The sequence below is a fragment of the Haliotis cracherodii genome, unplaced genomic scaffold (assembly GCF_022045235.1).
Source record: "Haliotis cracherodii isolate W230 unplaced genomic scaffold, xgHalCrac1.p SCAF_3, whole genome shotgun sequence".
Lineage (NCBI taxonomy): Eukaryota > Metazoa > Mollusca > Gastropoda > Lepetellida > Haliotidae > Haliotis > Haliotis cracherodii.
In genome coordinates this window covers 45,495,540-45,507,259 of record NW_027266286.1, presented here as the reverse complement: position 1 = coordinate 45,507,259, position 11,720 = coordinate 45,495,540, and the positions used below count along the sequence as shown (strand labels likewise).

Here is an 11,720-nt window from a genome sequence, read left to right as displayed (position 1 = left end):
AGAAGGTACAGCCAGGTCATCATACTTACTTTATAATTTAATTGTATAATTTATAACGTCATTTAGTATATAACGCGACCAGGGATATAACCACCGAGTCGTAGCTTTCCAGGCAGAAGCTCTATCCACTACAATACAAGGGTGTTTAATTGACTGATGGACCGCTGAAAATCCAGGGTAGAATAGGTCTCCAAAAACCCATTCTTGCCGTAAAAGGAGACTAACGGGATCAGCTGAAAAGGCTGATGTCATCGTATCCCAGTTGCGTAGATCGATGCTCATGATGTCAATCACTGGATTGTCTGGCCCAATCTCGATTACTTACAGACCGCTGTCATATAGATGGAATATTGGTGAGTGCGGCGTAAAACAACAAACGAGCGAACGAACGAAATGACTGATGATGTGTCAGTGTACCAACTAATAAATAAATTCATGACAGAATGAATGAATGAATTATCTACAAACATTTCCTCCAATATAATCAGAGTACACGAGTCTCTGTAGAATATGATTGTGAATTCTCAAGCAATTTCAAATTACATAGGAAATTACTCCAGTGAATAAATCTACAAGCTTGTTTGTTCCATGAACTTATGCCTTTTATACACATGAAGTGGCCCAGTCATTGAGTTTCTTGTGATACCACAAAGAAGTGTTTCAATTTTGGAATTTGACAGTATCTTATTAAATAATTGACTGATTATGTGTTAGAACACTCTAACGTCATGGTTCGTTGCTCGTTCTTCCAACTAATGAAGAAATAAGCTTACATTAAATATAGTCTCTGTACGATAGGATTGTGAATTCACAATCACGGTCTTGTAATGGTGCTTGTTGCTAGTGGATAAACCTGGCTACAGCTGAAGATGATTCTGCTGTTCGCAGCCGACCGATGGCGTTGTTGCGTTGGGCTTCCGCTAGTCGTGGCGTGTTTTTTTGCTGTTAACATGTTAGATTATGATGGCATGCAAATGAAAACCCAATCAAAATGAAAATATAGCCCAACAATTTATGTTGCACGTGGATGTCATGTTGATGTGTTTCAATGTCAAGACCTCACTTAGTTGTGTTTTTCTTCTTGATTTTTTCATCTTTTCACCAAATTTCTTCAGTACCAAATCATTTTTGGCATACATTTACGATGGATGTCGGTAACACACTGTCAGATATTTACGATTTTATACTTTTGCGTTACTGTTTTTGAAGTGTATATTTTAAGCTCTGATTATTCACAAGACATTCACAAATATTGACCCATTCCGAAGAATAGAATACTCCTGGTGAAGTCTGGTCAAGTTGTGCAAAGTCGAGGACAACTTGTGATATATCTTTGTCCCTTCATAGTACACAGTTTGGGGTGTCACAGTATATAGATGATAATCTCACATGGAAGTTCTGACGATGCATGCGAAGTTGTAGAATGTCAATGTCTCTATATTCTTGTACGGACTAATTTGTCCGCAGTTTACAAGTATAGAAAAGCATGGGACAATGACCTTGCACCATATGTGGCCACACTACTGGGTTCAGGCCCCAGCCTTCGGACCTACTTCTCTGAAAGTTTTTTTGTTGTGCTTTTCCAATAGATTTCTAGTTCTAGTTTCTTGACTGATAACTCATTAAGTAACATCGTACCCATACGTCATGGGTCGTTGTTCGCAATTCCAACAATTAGTGTTTTTTTGGTCAATGCTCAATTGATAACTGGACGCCGAGATAAGGCTCTCTCACATAGTATGTTTGTTCCAATGCAGACAGCTGATACTGTAATGCCGACCTTGAGTGAATGATTGTTAAGTCCTTCTATACTATATAGTCGGATGTTACAAGTGTGGGTACTGGAGCCTATTCTACCATGGAATCCCTACAAGGGTCCGGGGAATGACGACAGATACTACTAAAAAAGCCAAGCCAGTCTTAAATTGTTCTCTTACCTAAATCTTTCCAAATAAAACAAATGCAAATGAGACATCCCCTGCACAGGGTACAGTGTTATATGTGTCCTGTGTCACTATTTACTGTCCCTGATAGGGGAACGGAAAATATGGGGATACAAATATTAACAAGTCTTCAACGTTATTCATTACTGGTCGTAATTGTTTTTTCTGTACTCTGTGTGTTTGAATAAAACGAAGATCAGTTACTGAAAGACTTGTGGCTAATAACCTTAGGATAAGCATTATTTGCAAATTATAAATTGTAATCATTTAACACATTGACTGTAACATATACACACGATAAAATAAGCTATACTCAGGTGAAATATGTTTAGTTTGTGTTACAAATCAAAACAGTGTCAACGAAAGACGCACAATACCAAGCAAGTGACTTATCAAAACTTCCTCACAAATCAATACAATGTCAACCAAAGTCGCACAATACCAAGCAAGTGACTTTTCAAAACTTCGTTACAAATCAATACACTGTCAACGAAAGTCTCACAATACCAAGCAAGTGACTTTTCAAAACTTCGTCACATATTAATATAGCGTCAACGAAAGACGCCCAATACCAAGCAAGTGACTTATCCAAACTTCGTCATCATTACCGATACCACCCCAAGGACACCTACATTTCCTTGTTAATTCCAAGACAAAACTGTATTCATATTGTTTATCGATGTGATGATACGCCCTTATTCTATCAATAAAAGCGGACAAATGCGTTAGGGTTGGCGCAGCACAGGTCGTGAACTAGTCGGGATTTCTGAGATATCATCCACGAGGAAAAAACAATAAAGCCAACAATCCGGTCTGGTGAATTGGCAGAGATCAGTACCCCTCTAAACGCATCATAATTGACGTACCTGTCATGAGTCAGTTGAAAACCATTACACATCATAGGTTAGCTTATCGTAGGCTAAATCGTGAACAATCTTATCAGCTGCGTTCCGTCCTTTCCCACGACCGCGTAGTAGCATATAAGGTTCTATGAGCCGAGAAGCCCTCGCACCTAGTGTCTGATACACTATGAAGACTATCGCCGCTCTGCTGGCCGCCCTGTCCCTGGTGTCTGGGGACCCTCTCGAAGACATCAAGAAGAGGATGGACGCTGTAAATGAGACCAACTGTCACCATAAAAGCTCAAGTATGTGCAGTAATTTAGTAACACTTACTGAAACTATGTTGTCAAAGGTGACTATGTTTCATGTGTTAATATATATAATTATTATGTATTAAACCATTTAGAGATGAAATATTGAATATTTTAATGACATTAGCGATGTTTCACTGTGTTATCATTAGGTCCTGCGTATCAGAACTGGTTTCCGGATGTGGGCCCAGTTCCCCAAATCTATTTATGCTTCCTGGTCTGGTGGCCATATCCATCTTGATCAACTTCCGCTAGATTGTGATGTCACCCGTGAACCCATGCTTTTCGCCAATTGCGTAGATCGTCATGCTCATGATGTCAATCACTGGATTGTCTGGTCCAGACTTTGTTATTTACAGACTGTCGTCGTATAGATTGGATATTGCTGTGACGATAAACAAACAAACAAACAAACAAAGATTGTGATGTGTAATTTGAACAAGTGAAACTAGTGAATCCAGTTGCTTCCTTATTCTTGGTATAAATTTTAATAAATAAACATATTTTCATTTTTGGACATATACTGATTTTAGCATTGGTGCACATGGATGCCAGATATATTATAAGGGTCAGCATGATCGGTCACACTGACAAGTCCACTCAATCAAGCATGTGGAGTATAGTCTGTTCCAGCCCTGGGAACCACACAGTTGTTTTGTATTTGGGAGACCTTTATCGTTGCGTTATCTCGATCACAAACGGGGCCTTAGGATGAAAAAGAGTAGATTCTTAAGCTGTATTTTAACTGATAGTTAAATGATGGATTTGCACAAATCTGTTTGGTCTGTCAGTATTGCACTTCTTCACACTACCACGTCCCTCATTGCCTCCTTATCCTATAACATCTGCAGGGGCGGTCGGGTAGCCTAGTGGTTAAAGCGTTCGCTCGTCACGCCAAAGACCCGAGTTCGATTCCCGACATAGGTACAATGTGTGAAGCCCATTTCTGTTCTCCCCGCCGTGATTTTGCTGGAATATTGCTAAAAGCGGCGTAACACCATACGCACTCACTCTGCCTTCTGAACTGTATTGACAGATATTGAAAGAAATATTTTCGGCATTTATTTAATACAAGTTAACATATGACGTTCATGATACACATATATCGTTAGTCTGTTACTTTCCATCAACTTAATTTGGCAATCTAGTATGAATTGTATATGTCTATGTGTATACTCCTATGGGTCAATCCTGATAAAGAGACTACAATGTGTGTCATTTAAATGACAGAAGACGCTCGTGACAATACTGGTAAAACCCTTGTACAACACAGGACAGGGGACATCTTCAAAATACACGTGTCCGCATCACCACTTGAGTCCGTAGTAGTGGAATGATGACTGCTGCAACTTATAATCTGTCAAGTGATTCACTTATTGTGCATCTTCTTAGTGTAGGGGATAGTGATCTGCCCAGAGAACCAAACGTCGATGGTTCGATCCAATAGCCGCGTCCTACCAAAGAGATGGTACTTGTTGTCACCCTGCCTGGCGCTCGGTATTAAGGGAATAAAACATGGACTCCGTAAACTGTATCTGACTTGGGTGTCCATGCTATCTCATTATAAATCCATCATAAGTCGGAACTAACATCAACACATGCACGTGCAGCATGCATGCAGGTCGTTGTGTTCGTGAAATATCATTGAACCTGACATGTAAATCCGAAAAAGATTCGGCCACTGTCCAAAAATGTATTTGACCAAGTTAGCTATCAACAATGTACATGAATCTTTCAAGGGCAGTGACCATGATGATAGTCACTGATATATTATCAAAGTCCTCTTTTCTTAGCGAGTGAGTTGATTAGTGAGGCTGATCTGACAAAAAGAAAAGCACGCGTCTCGGCAACCTGATCACCAGTAAGGCCAGCCATAGATATATCATCAAGTTCCTCTTTGAGTGAGTGAGTGAGTTGGTTAGTGAGGCTGATCTGACAAAAGGAAAAGAACACGTCTCGTCAACCTGATCACCAGTAAGGCTAGAAGATGTATTTTTTAAAAACAAGTGTAACATTTCTCTTTTTCTTTGCAGATGACCTACAGCTTCCACACAGCGTTGTCACGCACATACCAGTGTATGAAGATGGAGCTAGAGAAATGTTTGCCAACCGATCTCTCACAATGGAAGCATATAAAATGACCTTGAACCGAGGCTTCTTTTTCTCAATCATCTACCAGAAATTGAATATGTCCAGAGACTTTGCGAAACAGCCCGACCTCGTCTACACATATCTCTCCGCCATGAGTGACGTCACTTCCGGACCTGATGATATCGTGGGGTCTGGAATATATTACGATAAGAACTTTTCGTATCCAAACTTTTACCGAACCCTTCCTTTCAACAGCACCATATCCTTATTCGGAGCTTACACAAACCGAATGCAAGGAGGTATTCGGGTCGAAGACGACAGCATTCGTAATTATACACGGTCTGCATCTATTGCGGACATATGGTATAGTCTCTGGCTTCCTGACTGGAAAGCAGACGTTATGCCCAAGGACGTCTATTCAATAAGTAGCATTGGAGATGACGGCAATGCCTCAACGTTTATTTTTTACGGTCCAAGTTCCATATTGGATAGTGATGATAAAACGATGCCAGTGAAGTTAACTAATCCCTATTTTGACTGTGGGCGTACAAACAAATGGGTTGTGAGTGTGACGTCACCTATAACAGACTATCTCCCTCGGTACACACCATGGCACCATCTGCAAAGATCGCTGTGAGTTCCCCAGGTTCTTTCTCTACATGCAGTTACACAGTTACCATATTCCCTCATTCGTTCATCTTTAGTGGGGGACACGGGTGGCCCAGTCGTCTAAGGCGCCGCGATTCGCTGTGCAGAGTTGTATCCCTTTGGCACGACAGAAACCTATGATTGTGAGTTCGAATCCCAGTTCCCCCCGATCATGTTTCTAGGTTTGTCAGCACCATACCTGTGCTCGTGGGTTTCACCGAAGTGGTAAACGTCTGAGACCTGCATCACTTCAGGCTTTCCTCCCACATTAAACTGACACGCCGTGATATAACTATAAACCCAACTCACTCACTCATCGTTAGTGACCACTTCAATCATTCTAACTTTGTTCATCTTCTATTCGTACATCCTTGTTTTCCGTATTGTCTCATTCGTTCATCATTGGTTACCATAATCACTTAGTCATTCATTGTTTGTGACCTCTTCCCTCACTCGGTTATTGGTGGCCGCTGTTTTATATCATTCATTCTTCATTGATTACTGTATGCCTTCATTTTTTAATTGTTGGTTACCATACTCTTTCATTGTTGATTACCGTAAACATTCAGCCATACTTTAATTCTTTCATCTTTAGTGTCTGTATTCGCTCATAGTTTGTTACAGTATTCCTTCACTTATTTATTGTTGGTTACCGTACACTTGCTTTGTTCGTTCGCGATTACAGTAATATCCCAACCATTTTAGTATTCTGTATTCCGTTCGACCTCTTTCTATCAGTAATTGTAATTGTTTGTTTTATTACCGACTGAAGAAGTTTGTATTATTCTTCTCCTTCCTTTTGAGTTAATTCCCTCTTCGACATACACGTTGCCACATCATTTATTCATTGCTAGTTGCCACATCCACTCGTTCGTACCACATCCCTTATTTATTCACTTCAAGTCATTCATTCATCTATGGTTATCATGTATGCGTTGTTGGTTACCATAACCCCTTGATCATGACACTGATTTCCAAATTGAATATACACACAACGAAAAAAATTGAGCACACCCCTATTTCCGAACCATGACAAATGGCTTAAACCATGGCATAGGATGACTGACTACAGGAGCTGGGCGATACCAATGTCATCGGATAGAACAAATATTTGACAGCAAATAAAGAAGATATTGGTGAGTCTTGATTAAAATTTACTGACAAAAACATCACGGTAATACAGCTACTGTTTTGGACCTAAGATAATACCTAAAAAAAGTATGGAGCTTCAGGATTAAGTAAACGAGTTACGTTTGATGTATCATGTGAAATTGTTCCTTAAAGTCTCTACTTGACATGACACTTGAAACAGATCAGTAGTAGGTATAACCGCCACGTGCCCGGATGACGCATTCCACCCTACGTATCATACCTCCAGTCAGACGTTGAATCTGTTGATGGGTCAACAACAACCACTCCTGATGCAATGCTGCTTCCAATTGGCGTAAATCTTGTACAGGAGGATCTCGTGCCTGTATGCGCCGACCCGGAATATCCCAAACACGTTCAAGGGGGTTCAAATCTAGCCTCATTGCTGGCCAGGGTAGAGTCGTTATTGCATAGGCCCTCATGTAATCCACGACTGCATGCGAAAGATGAGGACTGGCATTGTCATCCATGTACTGAGGTCGAGTAGCAGGGTGGTGGTGTCAAAATGAGGAACGACGACTGGCCTCAAAACGTCCCGGATGTACTGAGCCCCTGTTACATTGCCCCCTATGGTGACCAAATCCAACCTGCAACATGAGAGATACACCCCAAACCTATGCCGAGCCCCCGCCATATGCAACAGTCGGTTTAATGTTCCTGGGGATGTAGGCCGTGTTCCGGTTTCGAAATTCTCGTTCCTCCATCAGTGACGTGAAGCAGAAAGACCAATGGATCCGTCTCCAAGTTCTCAGATTCCAGTTCTGTCGTGCAATACACAATGCTAAACGAGCAGCTTTGTGGTGATCTCTCAACAATGGACGCTTTATGACTCGTCTAGCCCTCAGTCCTGCTGCTTTCAGCCGGTTCCTGGAGGCTCTGGTGCTGAAACGACGATTGGGCCACCACAGCTGTTTCAAAAACGGTTCTCGGCGTTTGAGACGAACAAGGTCCCTGTCTTCGCAATGGGTCGTCACCGGATGTCTACCGGATCTGGGACGGTCCTGTACATCACCGGCCTGAGAATGTTTCTCGACTAAGCCGCTTACGACAGTGTGATGATACCCCAAATTCCGACCAATGACATTAAAAGACATTCCTGCGTTATTCAAATTTGTGGCGTTTGATAATCGCCTTCGTGCCATGGTCACACTATGTCATGGAATAACTTTTTAAAAACGAGCGTCGGAAAGCAATTTTAACGTTTGCATATACTGTTTTTTACAGACACTCGAGGGTAGCATGCTACACGAGCATACCATGTATGGCACGTGAGCTTTCATCACGCATGACTGATTACATCATCTCGAGAAAACATAATCCTTCCCGTAATTATATCTTTCATGACTGTTACAAATATTGGGACCAAACAATAATGAAATTGTAATGAAATGTGTGCTTAACTTTTTTCTTTGTGTATATGTCAGATTATCTGAGATTACATCAACTATGTTCCAGATATGTTGCTGAATCTACAGTCGAGATTGATTTCACAAAATTCGATATCAACCCGTGTCGTCCTTCCTTAGGGAATCCTACCCCTAATTATTTTGCTAGTATCGACTTCTGCAAAGGTACAACAGAAGTAAGTACTAGTGGGTTGGTTTAAACGACCATTTTGTGCGTGCCTGGCGTTTTTCAGTTTGTGAGTTGAGTTTAATGCTGCTTTGAATAGTGCTTCAGTTATATCACGTGTCTTAATGTGGGCAGAGAGCCCGAAACTATAAAAGTCTCAGGCGTTTACCACTTTAAATAAATCCCACGACCACGGGTATGCTGTTGACGGATTACAGTCATTTGCCAACTTGTCATCAATTCAAATTCGAATATTTGAACGTTATTAGCACTTGTGGGCATCTTGGTTCATATGTTTTAGTCTTTTCTTCCAACAGTGCCAGCCACTGAGCGGGTTCGGGTTAAACCATGGCGGTTACGAGTGTGTGTGTCGACCAGGCTACCGCTACAAGAACGACACCCAGACGGAACCTTTCAAAGGCGTGGACATGGAACAGGGATCGGCCCTTGACCTCATACACGGGTTCGATTGTGAGAAGATAGGTGGGTACGAGTTCCGTTACCTGTGAAACAGATATTCAAACGCATTTAGGATATGTTTGCATCAATCCTTCCCTTTCCTCCAGAGCAACTGGCATGGGTTTGTATATCCTACGATACGTTCCCACACTACCTCATTGCGGTGTTGTCGCTATTTTTACCAACAAATCAGGTTCAAACCAGTGATTAACCTGCGAGTGTTCTGACCAATGAGTGCTCAGATAACACTTGCACAAATGCAATATACATGTGCCAATGGCCATCTACTCTACACATTCCTTTCGTTTGTTTGTTTGTTGTTTAACGCCACACTCAGTAATATTCCAGCTATATGACGGTGGTCTGTAAATAATCGAGTCTGGACAATCCAGTGATTGACAACATGAGCTTCCACCCATGCAATTGGGATACGATGTGTCCTCCTAGTATAGTAACTTAGTGAGTGCATAAATAAAAGTAGCGTATAATTTCCATAATCATAAAAATAGATAAAAGAGATAATAGATCATGCAAGGGAAAGACGAAAGCCCAGACAAAGCTTTTATGAATAACATACAGTCACCACGGTGGCGTCTAAATTTCACATTGTTACGTCACATAAAAGTGACAAAAATATTTCCATAATAACAAGGCATCCCTACGAAACCCAGAGTCCATTGTACGATTCCGACTTTGTCATAAGCATGTGTCTATGAATCAATATAAAAATAGTAATAATATCAGGGTTTCGCAAAATTGTGAACTATCGAGCCCCATCGGTCGCACCCATCATAAACACATGAAGGCAAGTCATTTGTTCACCTGAAAAAAACACACGGGAACATATGGTACAACTCGAAATACTATCCGTTACACAAGTTTAGAGAAATTTGTTTCATTAATGTCAAGTAAGAATGAAGAACTAAAATAAAAAATGCCAATGTACATATTGCATGCGATGAAGCTAAGAAGTTCCAAATGTGTTACTTTATAAATGTATATACACCCCTTACTATATAACATGTATTATAGGCCTATACCCTCTCAGTATTATGAATAATCACATACTGATCTCAAAATAGGAAATTGCATCGGACATCATTATTGTCACTGATCCAACAAATTTTGAAATGTCCTCATCTTGTGATGATAACAGGTGTTTACGGAAATGCAAAATGCCCTTGAACACAAATGCCCTCAAAACAAAGGAATGAAGTTTTGCCTCAAGTTTGTCATGTTGGATAGTGGTGTCCAAAAGTAAAAAATCAAATGTTTTGACATAGTTGAAATTGGTTCTTTTCTGAGATTGCAAAGGATCAAGCAAATCCTTTGAGGTTTCGAGAATCCCCAACAACATATGACTGATGAGCTTCCAATTACATTCCGGGTTCGCCCAGAATATCAAATTGTTGCTCGCTTATATCGAGTCTCCATACTGTTTTTTCTGAAACCAATATTTAAGATGATTTTTGTTTCACAGAAGAAGTCATTATCGGAAAGAGGGAACAGCCGGTATTAACGGACAAGGATGTCCTACAGAAGCTGAGGGTCCTGAACATAACAGCCGATAACTGCCGTTCCATATCCCCAAGTGACCTTGTTCTCCCATACAACGAGCAGTTACTCAAGCATTTCAAACCTCAAGGTCGCGTGGCAGTTCGTCTAGCTCACTTCCTAAGCAGCTTTCTTCAAACACAGTTCAACCCAGGACAAGATGGTCAGCTGAAACCTCAGCAAAGCCTGAACAAGGACCAACTGTTTGCTGAAGTCGCTGCCAATGTTCTTGGTGATATTCAGATAGTTGCCAGTGATGCCTACATCATGCTTAGCACCAAGGAGATTGTAAGTGTGTATGTAACCAAGATGATATCTCCATCTGACAAACACCCGAATGATCATGTTGTGAAGTCCTCATCCATGACGAATATGACAGACTCGGTCTTCTCAGATGAGCAGAATGTATGGAAAACGGCTGTGTCTGGTCTGAGGATAATCAATGCCGAGCCATGGATGAAGATTATACCTAACGCAAAGACCCTGACCCAGATGAAGACTTGGACGTTTAAAGTTCCTGATTATGAACAAGGCAAGTGGGGAGCCCCGACATTTGTGTGTGACAGTCGTGTGATGGAGTGGACGCTGAAGTACACCATCCCGGTATTTGGTCCCGGTGAAACTGGAAGCAGCGTCAAGTTCAGGTGAGTAAATGACAGCTTAGTGTGTTTAACATTATCTTCGAACAAGCATCCATTTTATCCTTTGTGAAACGTTTGTAAAGACAAAGACTATCTCGTAGCAACACAGAATCATTATGTGCCACTCGTAAAATAATGCTGAAGGTTCCTCACCAAGGCACGATTATTTAATTTTGGACAGTTAGTCGTCCGCAATTCATCAAATTTCGTAGGTTACATTCTAAGTAATCATATATAGCTAACGTGTGTGGTTTCTGTTCTTGCAGGGGAGCAGTGTCGGTGTCAGTGTCTGTGCCCATGTCCCTGCTCAGTGGTGTGTAGACACAGCCAAAGGAATCTTGCAAGAAATAAATCGATTTTAAAGGTTTTATTATATTTTGACATCCTCACTCTTGTAGATGATTCTATTCAAACGCTATCCACACTCAATAAATAGAGCCACCCAATACCTTTAGTTAGTAATTCACAAACACTCAAAAGCCATCAAATGTAGCTGTGAGGTAAATTAGT

At 41.0% G+C, this 11,720-nt stretch overlaps 1 protein-coding gene across 1 annotated transcript; it reads left to right on the top strand.

Moving 5' to 3' along the window:
* Positions 1-2,950: 2,950 nt before the first annotated feature.
* Positions 2,951-11,563, top strand: LOC139474662 (uncharacterized). Its single transcript, XM_071257757.1, has 6 exons — positions 2,951-3,090; positions 5,130-5,820; positions 8,440-8,566; positions 8,874-9,039; positions 10,496-11,213; positions 11,477-11,563. Exons 1-6 carry the CDS (start codon positions 2,973-2,975, stop codon positions 11,529-11,531), a joined length of 1,875 nt encoding a protein of 624 aa, XP_071113858.1. The 5' UTR covers positions 2,951-2,972; the 3' UTR covers positions 11,532-11,563.
* The last annotated feature ends 157 nt before the right edge of the window (positions 11,564-11,720 follow it).